Genomic DNA, 18,440 nt, shown 5'->3' on the forward strand with positions numbered 1-18,440 from the left:
GGTCCAGAAAGAAGACTCACAGCCGCCGGGGTGAGACGGGTTTATTGTGCACATTTACACAGCGTCAGCAGCGTCGGGGCTGGCAGTGGCCACGCTCCTGGGGCCGGGCTGCTCTACAATGGCGTTCACTTTTCTTCCCCACACTATGTACAGTCAGTGCTCCGAGGTGATGGGCTACAGTGCTGCATCAGTGAGTCTATACACACATTTTTACATAAATTACACACAAGACTCATACATGAAAAATAGAGCCTAAGGGCCTGTAATTTAATGAGGAAAAAAAAAATTTCCAACATAGTTCGGGTAGCTTTGAATGGTCTAGTCAAAAAATACTTTTGGTATATAAAAAGCCTGTAGGTACAATTCACACCTCAGTGAAGCGCCCTCCTTGCCTTGAGGCTGGGCCTGGGACAAAGGTGGTGGCCTCACAGCCAGCCCAGGCAGGGAGATCAGCAGAGAGGGGTGGCCCCTGACCCCAGCTCCTCTGCCCCAGCTGCTGCCCCTTGGTGGCGGCCCCTCCTGACACCAGGCGTCTGCCATCCTTCAGGCACCAAACAGCCCGTCTACCTGGCCCTGGTCTGCCCTCACACCAGTCCACCCCCAGTCCCAACCCCAACCACCCTCCGCTGCCACGGCCTCCAGCACCTGACTCCATTCAGAGAACTGAATTTGAGCTTGCAGGGGTGAGAACCACACTGAGCAGCATGACAGGCTGTGAGATCGGAGGAGAAGAGTATATGCTGAGGCTCTCCCAATTGTCACTTGGTCTTAGGGGTCCTGGTGCCCGTGGCGCGGCAGTCCAGCCACAGTGCTGGGCCTGCACGATCAGCCTTTAGGTGAACTGGAACAGGAAGCGGAACCCCCAAGACGGCCGAGCAGAGTGGGTACTGGGAGGCATACACACTGGGCAGCAACACTGGACTTTTTTCCATACAGAGGCTCCTTTGGTGATGAAGGGAAGAAGGATCATGTGTGGGAAGTGTGAGAAAGGATGAGTGTCCGATTCGGTGACAGGAGGCAGGGCGGTCGCAGGGGAGCAGGCCTCACAGCGGCGGACTGTGTTCACTGCTGGAGGGGTGATGGCCTCGGGGCCAAGTCAGTAAGAGCTTCTGTCTTCACTGGCAACCAACCAGGGGTTATGGGACTTCTTAATGGCAAGAGGGGTGGGTGTTTTGAAAGTGGGTATTTATTTGGATTTACAGTAATTGGCAAAATTCAGTCCCTGGAGGCGAAAGTACCTCTCCCAGTTATGGGCAAACTAGAGAAAGGGCCTCACCTGGAAACTGTAGGATTCACATTGTGGACGCTGTCTGCTAAAGTGAGCACCATTAAGACCATTTTCTAGCTGCAGCTTTCCTGGAAAACAGCACAATAATCTCTTCAGTGGCTCCTGGTAGCTGGCAAGACCATGCGGTGCTCCAAAAGGAAGTTCAGGCGAGCGTTCGCTGTCGGGGTTTGATCCGTGGATACAGCTGGGAAGCAACGGAGCCGTGTCAGGACAGGAAGCCACACACAGGGAGCAGGGCCAGCCAGACCCGACCCCTGCTCCTCACCTCAGCCACCCTGGACAGCCGTGCAGCACCCTTGTCCCTCAGGCCTACACTCAGCTGCACCTCTACACTGAGACCCACCCAGCCCTCTTTAAAATGTGCCTTGTACCCCCAGAATATCCTATTTTTCTCACAACACTTCATGCCACCTCAAGACTTGTGACTGCCTGTGGCTCTCAAGGTCATAAGCTCCCCTGGGCAAGGGTCTCTGCCTGGCTCCCTGCTGTGTTTGCCTGGCCAAGAACGTTGGTTCAACAGGAAGCCCCTGGCAGCTCTGCAGGGCACAAAGAGAGCAGAGGCAGCTCCCTCTGCCAGAGGACTGAGGGAATCACAAGTCCAACACAGAGCTAGCAGCCTGCACGTTCCCACCTCTCCCTCCACTGGAGAAATTTCTAGGCTGCAGAGATTTCTAGATTGGGGAAAGTGTGGGTGGGGTGAGCCGGGCCACTTGGTGAAGTTCATCATGAACCGAGCTCATTGAGCGGCCCCTCACTGGGGCACTCAGCCTCCACACGGGCCTCCATGGCATAAGCATGGCTGGGGGAACCTCCTGGGGCCCTGCCTGAGCCTCATGCCAGCTCCGCCAAGTAGGCACCTCCCCCTCTACAGAGGGGGCTGCTGAGGCTCAGAGAAGCGAAGCCTCCCTCCCCAGCCCCACAGCAGGATAGGACCGCATGCTGTACGGAGACACGGACAGCTAGTCTCCCAGTAAGTAACCTGAGTGCTCACCCCCAGCAGGTTTTTGGGCACATAGCCCTCCCGGTCTCCAAGGCAAGCCCACCACCACTCAGTCTCGCTTTCGTCCTTGCGCCTCAGGATGGTGAGGGCGTCCCCTTCGTGGAAGGACAGCTCGTCACTGTTCTGGGCCTCGTAGTCCCACAGAGCATACACCACACCTTTGTTCATCACACCCAGCTTTTCCTGCACCCCTGGAACCAGAGAGCAATGGTCAGGCCTCAGCAGAGGGTGGCCTGCAGTGAGGGACCCTGCTCGAGGAATAGGACACAGTCATGCTGCTGCCGAGGCTGCTCTCAGCAGGCCCCACAGAGGCCAGCGAGGGAGATGAGAGACTACTGGAGACTAGGGCCCCCACCTGATACCTCCCCTGCCCGGTCCCAGCTGCTGCTCCTGCTGCCGGCCCTTTCTAAGTCCTGCAGGACAGACAGGACAAACCAGCTCCTGAGCCCCAGGGCAAAAGTGTGCTGTTCTTAAGGTGACACTTAGCAATCACAGCCAGAACAGATTTCTAAAGTCACTAGCTAGAGCAGCTGTGACTGCTCTTGGATGGTAATGAACAAACTACACACAACTGAGCTCTGACTGAACAGCTACTTGTGGGTTCCCAAGAAAGGGCCCTTCTGTGGGACACTCTGCTTCTGAGGCCCAGTTGTGGTGACCATGGGGAGCTTCCCCTCCCTGTGGTGGTGCCACTGTGACTGCAGCCTCCTCCTCACACTGGTGGGACTCACCTGGGGGCTGCTGTGCCTCCCCTAGCCCTGCCACACAGCCTGAGAGTTTGTTGCTTGGCTCTGTTGTGGGAGCTTGGGCCAAAGAGGGCATCACATGGCTGTTTTCATGGATAAGTTCAAACCTAGGGTCCAGTGTAGGGCACATAGTATGTTCTCAAGTAATGTGTGGAATAAATGACTTCTGACTGTTTAATACTCAGAATAGAGAAGATGTTCCAGCTCTTGGAAAATGCGGCCCTGGCTAAAGCAGCTTAATTAGGACATGAGCCTCATTCATCAAATGTTTCTGGGGAATGGCCAGGGCCCCAGGCCACCCCAGGAAAGGAGCTGGCCCTGCTTCCAGAAGCAAGGGTACAGAACATCTATGCAAAGCACAGCCAAGTCATTTTGTTTTCCTGGGAATCTGGCACAGAATCCTTCTAACAACATGGACTTTCAAACATGTTTTCAGGAATGAAAACAAGGGGCAGTGTGACCGTCACTCGAGTGAGACATCCTGGCTGCCCCTGAAGAAGGTGGAACAGCTCGAGAATGCTGTGCTGCCAGGCATGGTGGCTCACACCTGTGATCCCAGCACTTTAGGAGGCTGAAAGTGGGCAGATCGCTGGAGCCCAGAAGTTCGAGACCACCCTGGGCAACATGGCGAAACACTGTCTCTACAAAAAAAAAAAAAAAAAAAAAGTACAAAAAATTAGCTGGCTGTGGTGGGACAAGCCTGTAGTCCCAGCTACTTGGGAGGCTGAAGTGGGAGGATCAATTGAGCCCGGGAGGTCGAGGCTGCAGTGAGCCATGATTGCGACTTTGCACTCCAGCCTGGGTGACAGAATGAGACCTTGTCTCCTGTCTTAAAAAAAAACAAACAGAAAGCTGTGCTGAAGCTTCTCTGGCACCGGCTGACTGTTGCCATGGCAGTACCACAGCAGACAGCACCACTGTGGTGGCCCCAGGCCTCCCCTGCGTACCATATAGAAACTGGGAGCACTGGATGTAGCCTTCCTCCATCTCCTCACACTTGTCTGCAGCAGTTTCAATGTCGCTTATGGTTGAGGCAAAAATGGCGGCACCACTCTCCACCAGCTGTTTGCAGAGGTGAACGCTGTTACAAGAGGCAGCGCAGTGCAGCGGCGTCCTGGAATAGAGCGTGGGTGAAGGTGCAGGCCTGGCACTGCCTGTCCTGTAGGACGTGGCCCTCAGAGATTTCCCTCTAAGGAATCTCGCAGAAGGCGTTCGCCTTTGTGCCATCAAGTCTCAGTGTTGTTTCTTTAAAGGCAGGATTTCCACGAGCCAATTGTTTCAGACCATACATACATTTTGAAAAGGGGGCACAGGGAATGGGTTAGGAAATGGCCAATCCACAGATGTTCACGCCACACTGCATGGTGATGTGAATGTACATAACACACTGAAACGCACATTTAAAAATAGCTAAGATGTGAAATTTTATGTTATGTGTATTTTACCACGATTCAAATACAGCACAATGTCAGCTGTCTGAAAGTTCAAAATAACCCCCACAGGAGACCAACACGCCTCGCCCAGCAGCAGAGCTCCCGAAGGCAAACGGAATGAACAATGCGACAACCTACATGCCTGACCCAGGGGGATGCTGAGGCTGCTTTTCACACGGAGCACAGAGTGTGAATAGTTCATCCGGAACATATGAAAAGGGGAAGACGGAATGATTCACAGAATGCTTAGACTGCAATGTTAATGATGAGGCACAGAAAGAGCATAACCACAGCCATGTTTTTAACAAAATCATCAAGAGAAAAGGCTGGAAAAAAAGGCAAGGAAACCCTGGCAACAGCTGTCTTTCAAAGATGAAATGATGGGTGTTCTTGCTCTAATTCTCTCTTCCGTGCTTCCTGATTGTCTAGAACACGCATGTTTTCCTTATGCAAAGCAGGGAAAGTACATCTGTCCACCCCACACTCCTACGGGCCTCACCATCCATCACTATCAGCAGCATTCACGTTGACACCAAAATCCAGCAGGAACTTCACGATGTGATGGTGGCCGGCGCAGACGGCGTTGTGCAGTGGGGTGATCCCTTCGTCGTTGGGCTTGCTGGGATCTTCCACCTAGGACACACGGCCTGTGAGCGCCCATCCCCTGGCCCCCAGCAGCGTGCACTGGTCCCCGGCTGCAGCTCACCTCATAGATGATCCTCTGCACCAGATCGAACTCTCCTTCCAGAGACGCGTCTAGGAGCAGTGCCAGGGGGTTAAACCGGACTCTCAGCCCATGCCCCGTCCGCTCCGAGTTGGGCTTCTTCAAGTTGGTCCGCTTGCTCTGTTGGGAAGGAAGCACGCTTTCCAGTTACAGGTGGCCCACTAAGGTCTAGGGACCCACGCCTGCTGGGAAAGAGTGGTGAGAGCTAAAGCCCAAAGACAGTGGCTCCGTGAAGCAGCCCTGGAGTGGCAGCAGCGGCAGCACCCAGGTGACCACCTCAAATAAGGGCCAGGGCCACTCTGCTCACTACAAGGGAGAGCCCTGTCTGAGGCCTGAGGCCCTGGCTCACGCACAGAGGGACACGGCCGTGTTTGAGCTTCTGGCCACTCCTCGGAAGACTCTGTGGGAGGGAGGGTGGCGTGTGACTGCCAAGTAGCTGATGGGAGCCAGCAGCTCGTTCCTGCCCACATGCGACAGGGTTCTTCCTGCTACGGCACCAGATCCTAGCGGAGAGAATCCCACTGAGGGTTCCCTGAGATGGCGCCTGGCTCCCTCTCTGCTCCATCAACACTGACCTCCCACCCAGGGCCTTTGTCTAGATCCTTCTTCCCTCAACTCTCTACAGGACCTTCAGGTGCCAGCGACAGCTCCCCTTCCTCAGGAAAGCCTCTGGAGCTCCCTGACCAGCTGTCTGAGAAAGGCTTGGCCACACTGTGCATTTGTGTGGCCGAGCCCCATTTGTCATGCCTTTTTAATGCCCCATTTGTCTGTGTGACTGTCCGTCCTCCCTACAAGATGTAAACTCAGGGACATCCTTGGTTCCCACTGCTCCCAGCACAGCCTGACCAAGGGAAGGACCCCAGAGGTCCTGGTTGCATGAATGACCAGGAAGGCCAGGCTTTGGTCTAGCAATGACACCCACCGTGGAGGTGGCAGGAGGGTGGCTGGCAGGGGGAAGAGGTGCTGGAGGGACCTGCTCTTCCCCTGGAGATGGGGCCTCAGCCACAGGACTCGGGATCTGCTCCGTGGTGGGGACCGTGGCCACGTTGTTGTTATTGTCCTCTGCCGGCTCGGCAGTTTGGTGGGTGGTTTGGGGACAGATGAGCTCCTCTGGTTCGGGGGAAGGTAACTCATTATCATTTGCATCTGATGATGGGGCAGGCTCAGCGGGGAGTGGGGCTGTGGGCTGGGCAGGGGGGAGCTCTTCCAGGTTTCCATTGGCATTGGTGTTTCCATTGTCCACATCGGCCAAGGTGCCCATGAAGTCCTGGGAGGGGCTGGGCTGGTAGAAAGGGGTGCCCTCCATGCCACCGGCCAGGGTGTTGAAGCGCTGGTACAGCAGCTTCTGGATGTTGGGCCCGCCGGGGCCCTCGGGCTCCGTGATGGAGCTGCGCTTTTTCAGGGGCCGGGGCGCGTTGGCCAGCTTCCTGCGGAGGGCCTCCAGGTCCGCATCACTCTGGTAGCGCAGTGGCGAATGCACGATGGGCGTGAGCTTGGTGGGGCTGAGTGGCCGTGGCAGGCTCTCCACGGTGCTGCCATCTGCGGGGGCGGTGGGGCCATCCTGCTCAGGCTCTTTCTCAGCACTTTCTGAAGGTGGCTGAGGCTGTGGTGTGCCCGTGGACAGCGACCCGTGAAGAAACGGCAGCGGCGATGGAGATGTTGAACCCGAAGGTAAGACGGGCTTACCATATACTGGGGAAGACACAAAGGACAGAGGTGATTTCGACCTCACTACAGAGATCTAAGTCATACACTCCTACGATTACACCAGAGACAGGCTCCTGCAAAGACACACATATACATCTGCTGCTGTTCTTCAATTCTCATTTCAAATCTCCGAGGAAACCTCCCCCTCCTAGAGCCTCCACTGACTCCTTCTGAAAGGTGCAGTGTCTCTCTAATGTGTCGGTTTTTACATTTGGGTTTCCAGAACTGGAGCTTTTTCAAAAGAAAAAAATAGGGTGCTAACCCGACTTTTCCTGCCGCAGACAAGCCTGCCTGTTTTCTGGCCAAGGAAAAAGACAAAAACCACTAAACATGCATCTGATTCTTGGACTAACTCACATGATGGAGACACACGCGCCTCCTCAGAGCAGGAAGGTTTTACCTGGAGGTCCAGGAGCTCTTGAGAATGGTCTAAGCCTTTCCCACCATAGCCAGAACCCTCCCCACAAGGGAACACTGCACCACCACCTGGGAGGTCCCTGTGCAGGAAGTGACTAGGCACATCCAGGAATCCCTCAACTGTGAGTCTAGAAGCTGCAGCCAATGCCCAGGAATGTCTAAGAAGGCCCTAGCCTAGACCTGACCTGCGGCTTCCTCCCATAAGAGTCGGAAACACCATCAGCCTCTGTGGTAGGTGTGGAACTAAGCTACCTTCTCTCAGCTGCCTTCTTAGAACATCTGAGCTCCATAACCCAAACCAAGGCTTTCCTCCCCTCTGGGCTATGGGGGAGGCTCCTATGCAGCAAATGCCCTCCTTAAACTGCCCATGCCCAGGGGTCGGGCTCAGCCACTACCAGGTGGGCCAGTGGTCAAGGCCACCCTCTACTCACTGGACAGCTCCTGGCACAAGTTACCACGAAACAGAAGGAAAAAAGGAAATTCTCGACATCTCACCCTTCCCGGAGCTGGATTTCCTAAGTAGCACAGGGAGGCGGCTGCTCAGACAGGAAGTCAGAGAACTGTGAGCCATCTGCAAAACGGCCTCCTCCATGCATTCCAGCTTCCATTCCCTTCTCACACTGACACCCAAGGCTGTACTTTTATGTAAGAATTAAGTTTAATCCTAAATAGCACGTGGCCCAAACGTAAAGAAATACATTAGTATTTTCTTAATTGAAAGTATAATTTCCTAGCCCCAAGAAAAGGAGAGTATAAACCCACTCTACCTGCTTTAACTGACTTATTTAAGGCGCTGTGTGCTGCCGGCTGGTAATTCTTAGGTGGTGTGGCTTGCTGGAGGTACATGGAGTATATGGAGCTTGAATTCACTGTCTGGGGTCCTTTCCTGGGAGACTGTGGCCTTGACCCTTTATCAGCCAGGAAGGGCCTAATGGCCACTGTCAGTGGGAGTTCAGGCTTGCTGTCCCCAGCTGGAAATGCAGGTGGTCCTGCTGGCGGGTACGTGGGACTTGGCGGTACGGAAATCCTCTGCTGAATCTGTTGTGAGGAGCCTGGCTGGGGGGTGCTGCCTGTGGGGGGCAGCAGGGTGGGCCTCTGTCGACTTGGCAGGCCTGCACTGGGCCTGGGCAAGCTGCCTTCCTTCCTCCTTTCCAGGGAGCTTGTCGACCCAGGACCCAGAGGTGTAGGACTTGGGTATGTCCCATAGCTTGGAGGCAGCTGCTTGCCTACACCCGGGATGGGAGGTGGCACTTTACCAATCTCGATGCCCTAAGTTTAGGTGTTAAGAAGAAAAACAAAGTCACCCTTTGAACAGTTGAGAATATTTCCACCCACATTCCCAAGAGAATACACAGTAGAATTTGTAATCCGTCAAATTGGCTGTGACCAGGACTTGGGGCACACTGTTGAGCTCATTGCCTGTCTGCAAAAGTTCTGACCGAAAGGTGTGTGTACTCGTGGGCTGCTCAGGCTCTTAGGGCCCAGTAACCCTCTAGGACTTTGGGTGTTGTCTGGACAATAACAGGATTAACTTGCCTCCTGACAAGTCATACCCTTTAGCTTAGTACTAAGGCAGAAGAGAGCCCTGTTGAAGAGCCCGCTTGTGTTCTGTGGTAAAGACACAGGCCTACCGGCTTCTCCGTGGGTCCCAGTGCTGAGAAGGGCACAGGCTGGCTGGAGACAGTGCCCTGCTTGACAGACCCCTCCACGCTCGGATCCTTCCAGTCTGCACCGGCCACCTGCACTGGTTTCACTGAAGAGCTAGAATTCTGTTTTAATGTTGGCCAGTTTCCATCATTAGCTTGAAAAGAACACAGAACTTAGGTAAAACTTTTCTCGATGTAGTTGAACCAACCTAAGAATAACACTCTGCCAGAAACAAAAACAGCACTGGGACATCCCATTCTGATGCAGATCCATTAACCGAGTGGTCGACCACCAGCCACATGCACAACTGCTGATCTCCTCCAGCACCCACAGACCCGTGCACAAGACCAAGGGATGGGCTCTGCTGGCAGCTCACTGCCAACGCCCAAATCGCCTCAAGTGTTACCAGAGACTCACGCCAAACCAAGGCTCCACTGGTGCGGGCCTGGGGCTGCGCCCTATTTCAACACAGGTCAAATCCATTGCATCAGCACCACCAAATAAAATAAGCACTGGCCCTTACTTTTGAAACACTATTTATGAATACAATTACACAGAGCAATAAAAAAGATTTATCTTTTGACTTCGTAATAGGTTTGACCTGTAGTACTTTAATTATTGAGATAAAAACTTCTGCCCTCTAAGGTAACTTATGATCACGGGAGGCCCATGCAGGTTCCCACTGATTTGCGTAGCAGGAGGAGCAGGCTATCATTCTGTTGCAGTGATTAGAAAGCCAGTCATCAACCCCAAGTTTTCAGGAAAGCCACTGAAATGATAGGTTCTTTACAGAGTATTTTCCAAACTGAAAAAGGGTGCAGAAGTATCCCCTTGTAACACAAGACCTTCACAGTGGCCTGAAGTCCACTATAACACAGGCTCCTGGTTCTCTTTTACAGGAACAGGTGCTGAACTGAACTAAAGTGTTCAACGCTTCCAGCGCCATCAGCAACATGGGACAGACAGAAATCAGAGGGACTCTTTTAGGCCCTCCTGGCAGGAACGGCACATCCCCTTCCCTTATCCCATCTGCCAGCACAGGCAGGAGGGGATAACTAAGTAGCAGCAGGAAAATCAGTGGTCCTCACAACAACGTCTGAGCCAGAACTCTGGACTCATAGCACGTGACGAGGAAGCTTCCCGGCTGCGCTCTGAGCGCCTGGGCAACACAGGGCCCCATCAGCCGCAGCCTCACACGGCTTGCTCCTAAGCCAAACTGACCCGATGCAGCCGCACCGCAACCCCAGCTGCATACACTGCTGGGCTGTGAAGTTATGATGCAGGCTCCAGGCAGCGGCTTCTGAGACAGCTCTAGTCAAGCCCCGTGAGTCTTGGCGAGGCATTCCAAGGCCCCTGGACTAACTGCCATCTTGCTCCATGTGGCCTGGAGGATGTGTGGTCAGAAACCTGCAGCCTCCCCAAGGACAGGGCCTGTGGTCTCAGGGTCACAGGGAATGTGGCTGTCCAGGTGCTTCAGAAACCACCCAGCAACAACAGGAAGTTTTATGGAAATCAGCCATAGTGGGGACTAAAAAGCAATTTTCCCCTTTCTTCAGAAGAAGGCAAGAGGTACAGAAGGAAAATCATTTTATAGAGGAACAATTATCTTTTAGTATGATTGTAAAACTAAAAGCCTCATAATAAACTCAGAAATATCTTAATTTTGTAAAAACAAACAAAAAACCCTCCAAAACAAAACCCGTGCTACGCCAGCATCTGTCCCTTGGTGTCACACCCTTTCTAAGGATGGGAGGGTGCATGTGGCCCCACCCAAACTCCATACCTGTCTGTTGAAGAAAGGGACAAATTATGTTTGTGCGGCATCTTTTTCAAGTCTAGATGTGATGAGCAGACCTTTGTCAGTTTGGAAAAACAAGTGACAGGTGATTTTGTACATATTAAAGAGGACGCAGCTTCCCACTAAGCTTGTCAGCCAACATACGGTTTACAAATGGGCTTGCAGAGGGCCGTGAGGAGCCATAATTAGGCCCGACGTCGAGGTCTGACACTGTCCATGAGCTGGTCACTCTGGGTTTACTGTGGCCATCTGTGTGACACAGAACCAGGACAGCCAACAGCAAGGGATTAGAGTCCCTGCCAGGAGGTTTCACAGCCCAGCTCCACCTCTGGGCTGAGCTTCTGCCCCCACTCTGAAGGTGAGCACAGGTTCCCCGTGTCCATGACTTTCATCCACAGCAGAGGCTAGGACCAGGGCTTCGTGAAGGCATCTCCTTGCTGCAACCCCTTGAGGCAGCACAGCAGACACCAACAGGGACGGGACACAGGAGACATTCTCACCTTGGGGAGTTTCTCAAAGGAAGTCAGCAGAGAAGTAGCTGGCTGTGCTAATTACCTCCCACTGGAAACAGACAAATATCTACTCCTACCACAGGGTGGTTCAAACTATAAATAACAGCTTAGCAGAGCAACCTGCAGTTAGGGGTTCATGCCAACCCCACACTTTATGTGGCTGCTGAGACACGGCCGTAAGGGATCTGAGTGGGGGCTTGTGGCTCACAAGGGCTGGTGATGCTCTTCTTTTTCGGAGTTCATAACAAGACCCAAGCTCCCCAGTGGGGGCAACAGATGTGTCGCTGTCCCTCCTGGCGGCCAGGCAAGAGAAAATGAAGCAAACAAAGATGAGCACAAATCCACCACAATCCCGAAAAAGGGGCTCGAAACACAGGCCTGATGGCCAGAGAGTAACAGTACTGTTTTCATAAATGAAGGAATGTTTCAACACATCAGGACAGGGATTCCTGATGCTGTGTGTTTCAGGGAAATGTGTCAACCTCAGCCATAAAGAAAGTCTTATTGCAAGGAAGCCCCAACACTTTTAATGCATTGGTTGAGAAACAGACTCTCCATGAACAGCTTGCCCTCTGCTTGGCAGGGGCACCACCCATGGACTACACTGGAGGTCCAAGTCCATCACACAGCACCATTGTGAGGTCAAGACCAAACCAATGATGTGTGGACTTTGATCAATGAGGACAGAGCGCTGTTTGTAGGGGCAGCCCCTCCACTTGGCTGGCTGCAGCCGAGTTGTGGTGAGGCATCCATGCCGGGCCTCAGTGTCCTCAGAGTAAATAAACCTGCAGTAAGAGAGGACACTCGTGGGTTTTTTTTTGTTTTGTTTTGTTTTGTTTTTGAGATGAAGTTTCACTCTTGTTGCCCAGGCTGAAGCACAGTGGCACGATCTCACTGCAACCTCCGCCTCCCAGGTTCAAGTGATTCTCCTGCCTCAGCCTCCTGAGTAGCTGGGATTACAGGTGCACGCCACCACGCCCGGCTAATTTTCGTAGTTTTAGTAAAGACAGGGTTTCACCATGTTGGCCAGGCTGGTCTTGAACTCCTGACCTCAGGTGATCCACCCGCCTTGGCCTCCCAAAGTGCTGGGATTACAGGCGTGAGCCACCGCACCCGGCCCATGGATCAGAGTTTTAATTAATCATTTGTGTTTTGAAAAGCCACACAGTAGAGACCTCTAGTTCAGTAAAAATAACTTGTTTTCTTTTTAGGATTGTTACCACGGGGGAACACAGCTCTCCAAGTGCCTCACGGGGAGACTGAGCCTGGAGTCTGATGATGTGTGGGGCAGAGCCTCAGGAGCCCGCCCCACCCCCCGCCCCTCCACCGCAGGCCCCATTCCCTGCTCACAAACTCTCCCCCAGGAAGAGGGCCAGGACTACTCACCGGATTTGGATCTTCCATGAGCAGCATTTGAGGCAATACTGAGAGACTGGGGCTTTATGGGGTCCCCCAGCACAGGAAAGCTTCCGGCACTGGGAACCTGGATATAAGGCCCCACAGCAGCGACCCTGCCCGATGTGCTCAGAGGGGACTGTGGTGATGACGTGCCGTTCACACGGTTCAGCTACAAATTGGGAAGAAATGAGAGTCAAGATTCTCCTACATTCAAAGAAGTCCTAAGCCTAGTGGAAGAGACTGCCAGCTCGGACAGAAAGCACTCACTCAGTGGTTTGCTTTTAGGAAGCCTGTCATCTGGAAAGGTCAGCATCTAGAAGGGGAGACTGTGGAGAAGGAACTGTAGCTTCCTATGAGCAATTCTCTGACAACACCCACCCATCTGGAGCTGTACACATGAGCAGCTGATGTGAGGGCAGAGCAACTTCCCCGTGATCCACATGTGGCTTCCCTCTTACTCAAGATACTCTTCCTCCCTTGAGTGGGCACAGAGACACTGGTCAAATCCTGGGCTCTGAGCCTGGCTTCAAATCCCCTCTGTGACTTACTCGCTGTGCTGCTTCGGGCAGGTGACTCAGCCTCTGTGCTCACACCCGTGGAGTCGGGATAAGGGCTGTAGCCGGTACTGTCTAAGCCACGTGGGGCACAGTGAGCACGCAAGGCTCTGACCCCCAGCAATGGGCCCAGTTCCCTGAAGGCAGCGCTGCCTTTCTCAGCCAGGACACAGAGCCACACACAGAGGACACTGTTCACATAACACTGCTCAGGAACAAAGGCGCCTGGAACAGGGATTCTAGAGAACTACTGACTCATCAAGATCTCAATATAGGCTCTAGATCCATAACCCCTGTGATTTTAAGATTCTATATGCATGAGGACAGGTCATTTCGGGGTGAGGGGTTATGGCTTTCACAATTGCTCAAAGGTACCTAGGACCTTTGGGTGGAGACGCATCTCTGCAAAAATACTGACTTCTTCAAGGCGATCCCTTGAAGTGTAGGTGGAATGAATCTAGCTGTTTGTGATGGATAACTTTACACATCACCTTGGCTAGGTCACAGTAACCAGATATTTGGCCAAACACCAGACTACATGTTGCTGAAAAGGTATTTTCTAGATGAGATTAACTTTTTTTTTTTTTTTAATTTCCATAAGTTATTGGGAAACAGGTGGTGTTTGGTTATATGAGTAAGTTATTTAGTGGTGATTTGTGAGATTTGGTGCACTCAAGCAGTGTACACTGCACACAATTTGTAGTCTTTTATCCCTCACTCCCCTCCCACCCTTTCCCCGAGTCCCCAAAGTCAACTGTGTCATTGTTATGCCTTTGCAACCTCATAGCTTAGCTCCCACTTATGAGTGAGAACATACAACGTTTGGTTTTCCATTCCTGAGTTACTTCACTTAGAACAATAGTCTGCAATCTGGATGAGATTAACTTTCAAATTGGTAGATTTGAGTAAAGCAGATGACCCTCTAGAAGGTGGGTGGGCCCCATCCAATCAGTGGAATACCTTAAGAGAAACAGAGAGATGCCCTGAGAAAGCGGGATCCTGCCTAGAGTTGGCCTTCGGACTCCAGCTGCAACATCTCCCCTGGGCCTCCAGGCTGCCGGCCGGCCTCACAGATTTTGGACTTGCCAACGTCCACAATCACATAAGCCAATTCCTTAAATCACATACACACACACGCACACACGCACGCACGTGTGCGCGCGCACGCTACTGGTTCTCTTTCTCTGGGGAGCCCTGACTACTACGCCATTACTGAGGAGCATACGTAAGCACAGGGAAAGTGCTTGCAGCCTCTCTCTCACATGGCCTCTTTGTTGTTAATCTTGAGAAAAAGGAAAACCAACATCTGAAATCATAAAGTTGTACAAATAAACTACTGATCTTTAAACTCACTGTGTTGTTTTTTTAAAAGAAGGGCAGATTTATAAATGAGAGACTGTGACATCCACAGAACTGGAAGCTCCCTTCTACGTCTACCACCCTCCACACCCACTCCCCCTAGGCAAAGGCCTTCAAGCCCGTGCTGCCTCCTCAGAGCATCTTTCAGAGCAGCAGAGGCTAACAAGAGGACACTATTCTGTCACCAAACTATATGCAGAAGGGAGATGTGGGAAGGGAGTCCTTGCTGGTGGGTCAGGAGAGCGGGTGCTCCATTCTCCTACCACGAGGGCAGAATGCACTCAGCTCTGCATTCAGGCACTGCTCCCCTAATCACTGAGTGCCACATCCGGCCAAAGACAGAGTGCAGGCATCCGTCCTCCATGCAGGCGGCTCAGTGGTACATGTGCTCACCAATGCACTGTGAGCGGCAGCAAGACTCAGGACTCCCTGCCTGACTACAGAGGGTGGTAAACGGGTTATAGGCTCTGGGACCAGGGAATAGCTTTCAGATGGTGCAACCAGAATGAAGTAACGACCTGGAAAGACACCCGTGCTGCAGTTAGAAAAAGACAAGGTGAGCAGTGAGACTAGTGTAATTCCTGCAATCCCATTTTCAGTTAAAGTTCTGTACCTCTGTGTCTTTATTAGGGAAAAGACTGGAACCATTAGCAACTATCACCTCTAGAGAACAGGGTGGAAAGGACTTTCACATTTTCCCTTAAATATTTCTGTACTTAAGAGATTTATCTTAAGGAATCGACTCATGTGATTGTGGATGCTGGAAAGTCCAAAATCTTTGATACTGAATTTCAAAGGTTAATAAATACTCATTTTTTCAATGAGCACTTATTCAAGGAGTATTTTATCGTATTATTTTTTCAATGAGTATTTTATTGTATTACCTTTTCAATGAGTATTTACTACCTTTAAAATTCAGTATCAAATAAGGATTTTTTTAGAAGCATAACCCCTTATATAGCATTTTGGTCAAGAGTTTACAAAATCCTTCCACATGGCTTATTTATAAGAATCCTTACAACAACTCACAGGGCAAGTAGGACAAATCACTTTACAGCAAGAACATGAGGCTACGCAAGTCGAAGAATTTGCTCAAAGTGGCACAGCTTAAAATGGCAGAGTGCGGACCGTGACAGATGCTGTGACTCCAGAGCCAACAGCATCCCCCAGTGAAGAGGAGACAGAAACACATGGGGAGGAAGGAAGGCCAGGACACTGAGAGCAAGGCTGCATGCTGAGGATGGTTCTGCCTCCACACACCAGGAAATAAATGAGTCACTGGGAGAAGGAACTTTGTTCTGTCATTTTTGATGGTTTATGGCCTATTTATGTTTTATCAGTTATGGTGGATGGCGGAGCATACTGCTACTTACAGAAGATGGGCAATGCTTGGATAAACTATCTTTAGTAGTTTATCTCACAAAAACTTTTTCACATGCCTGAATTTTTTTCCCATAGAGACGTTCACGCAGTTCACTGATTCGCTTGTCCATCATGGCCACCTCCATGTTGCGCTTATTTAAGAGTTCCTTCTGCTGCTGAAGTTTTGAATTTTGTTCCTGGTTAAGCTGGTTACGAATCTACAAACCACAAAATACAACTTTTATGATTTGCGTTAATTAAAAGTCAAATTCTCATTGCCAGGGAGATTAAAAAAGAAAAAGTAGCATTAAGTTCTGATGTATATTTACATGCATGCACTGCCACCTTGTGTGGAATATTTCACAGGTACAGCAGAGATAAGCCAGGACAGCGTTCTCATGGAACAAAGAAAGAGCAAACATCTGTAAAGCACACGAAATGTGCTTTACATCTTCTTCAAAGCACACGAAATGACTAGTGCCAATGATGATTACAGGAGACTCAGTGTGGTGTTTGGGACTCTCAGAAACTAAAGGATGCTCTGCTCCATCCCATGGAGCTGCTTCAGGCCTGAGCCCACCGCATGATGCACCTTACTGTGGAGGCAGCAGGAAATTCAAAAAGGACCAAAAAGGATGGCCTGAGTCACCAAGTGAAGCACCTTTACATCATTTTAGTGGCTTGCAACCAGCATTTTACAGAAATGAACTAGGACAGAACAGAAAATATCAGAGTGTACTTCCCATAGGAAGAGTTGTCTTAAACTTTCGGATGCCCACAGCACTAGTGCATACACACTTCCATGTGTATACTCAACAGGACGTAAAATGTACTTTTAAAAACTGGATTGCAGGCCGGGTGCGGTGGCTCACGCCTGTAATCCCAGCACTTTGGGAGGCCGAGGTGGGTGGATCACCTGAGGTCAAGAGTTCAAGACCAGCCTGGCCAACATGGTAAAACCCTGTCTCTACTAAAAATACAAAAATTAGCCGCGTGTGGTGGCATGCGCCTATAATCCCAGCTACTTGGGAGGCTGAGGCAGGAGAATTGCTTGAAACCAGGAGGCGGTGGTTGCAGTGAGCTGAGATTGCCCCACTGCACTCCAGCCTGGGTGACAGAGGCAGACTCTGTCTCAAAAAACAAACAAACAAAAAACAACAATAAAAACTGGGTTGCAGGCTGGGCACGGTGGCTCACGCCTATAATCCCAATACTTTGGGAGGCCAAGGTAGGCAGATCACAAGGTCAGGAGTTCGAGACCAGCCTGGCCAACATGGTGAAACTCCGTCTCTAATAAAAATACAAAAATTAGCCAGGTATGGTGGCGGGTGCCTGTAATCCCAGCTACTGGGGAGGCTGAGGCAGGAGAATCACTTGAATCCTGGAGGCAGAGGTTGCAGTGAGCCGAGATCGTGCCACTGCACTCCAGCCTTGGACTCCGTCTCAAAAAAAAAGAAAAACAAAACAACAACAAAAACAAACAAACAAAAACCTGGATTGCAGTCCAAAAAGTTGGAAATAAATGACATCCTTATATTACACTCATCGCATTTCACCAAAAAATCCTTAAAACCCTGCACTTTTCACAATCGCTTAAAATGTAGAAGTCATGAAACCTTATAATACTGTAGTACTTCTATGCATTTATGTTAAAGAACTTAACAGCAACCACAAGTGATTTTACTCTATGTAGTTAAATACCCTCATTTCATAATATGATATAATACTTCTTCTAGCAAGTGCTAATAAAGCAGCAAGACCTATTTCTGGCTTGAAAAATCGCCTGCTGAATGACAACTTCTGAGACATGAAAATCTTAAGGATTGTTAAGGACTGAATGTGTCCCCCAAAATCTCTATGTTGAAGCCCTAACCCCATTGTAATGGTGTCTGGAGGCAGGGTCTTTAGGAGGTAATTAGGTTTAAGCAAGGTCATGAGGGTGGGGCCCCCCATGATGAAGTTCACGGAGAGAGACTACAACTCTCTCTCCACTACGTGGGGACACAGCGAGAAGGCGGCTCTCTGCAAGCCAGGGAGTGAACATTCACTGGGAACTGAATTTGCTGGCACCTTGATCTTGGACTTCCAGCCTCCAGAACGGTGGGAAATAAATGTCTATAGTTTAAGCCATCCAGCCTATGATATTTTGTTATAGCAGTCTGAGCTAAGACAAGGATTTAACAATAGGCACCTAGCTTATCAAAAGAGTTTACACAAAGGCCTTAAAATATCACCCTAAGTTTAATTCTTTACTGGATTATTATCTGCTAATTAAATTATTTTGTGCTGAAAACATCCTAAGTGAAAGAAGCCGGTCACAAAGGACCGCATACAGGCTGTGTTTTGGTTAATATCCTTCAACCAAAATGCTGGGGACCTGGAGCATTTCAGATGTTGGATTCATTCAGATTTTTAAATATTTATGTTATATTTACCTGTTTAGCATCCTTCCTAATCTGGAAATCCAAAATCCAAAATGCTCCAATGAGCTTGTA

The 18,440-nt window shown here is 50.8% G+C and overlaps 1 protein-coding gene across 5 annotated transcripts in view; it reads right to left on the reverse strand.

Moving 5' to 3' along the window:
- Positions 1–25: 25 nt before the first annotated feature.
- PPP1R13B (protein phosphatase 1 regulatory subunit 13B) overlaps positions 26–18,440 on the reverse strand; it is a 113,584-nt gene continuing 95,169 nt past the window's right edge. For all 5 annotated transcript variants that reach the window (XM_055361674.2, XM_004055747.5, XM_055361677.2 and 2 more), the window contains exons 8-17: positions 16,023–16,163; positions 12,659–12,839; positions 8,947–9,116; positions 8,083–8,584; positions 6,114–6,883; positions 5,174–5,311; positions 4,967–5,100; positions 3,982–4,148; positions 2,280–2,479; positions 26–1,472 (exon numbers count right to left, since the gene is read on the reverse strand). In XM_055361674.2, the coding sequence (XP_055217649.2) occupies positions 1,431–1,472; positions 2,280–2,479; positions 3,982–4,148; positions 4,967–5,100; positions 5,174–5,311; positions 6,114–6,883; positions 8,083–8,584; positions 8,947–9,116; positions 12,659–12,839; positions 16,023–16,163 (2,445 nt within the window). In that variant the 3' untranslated portion in view covers positions 26–1,430. The remainder of the gene's footprint in view (positions 1,473–2,279; positions 2,480–3,981; positions 4,149–4,966; positions 5,101–5,173; positions 5,312–6,113; positions 6,884–8,082; positions 8,585–8,946; positions 9,117–12,658; positions 12,840–16,022; positions 16,164–18,440) is intronic.

The sequence above is a fragment of the Gorilla gorilla genome, chromosome 15, assembly GCF_029281585.2.
Source record: "Gorilla gorilla gorilla isolate KB3781 chromosome 15, NHGRI_mGorGor1-v2.1_pri, whole genome shotgun sequence".
NCBI classification, from domain to species: Eukaryota; Metazoa; Chordata; class Mammalia; order Primates; family Hominidae; genus Gorilla; species Gorilla gorilla.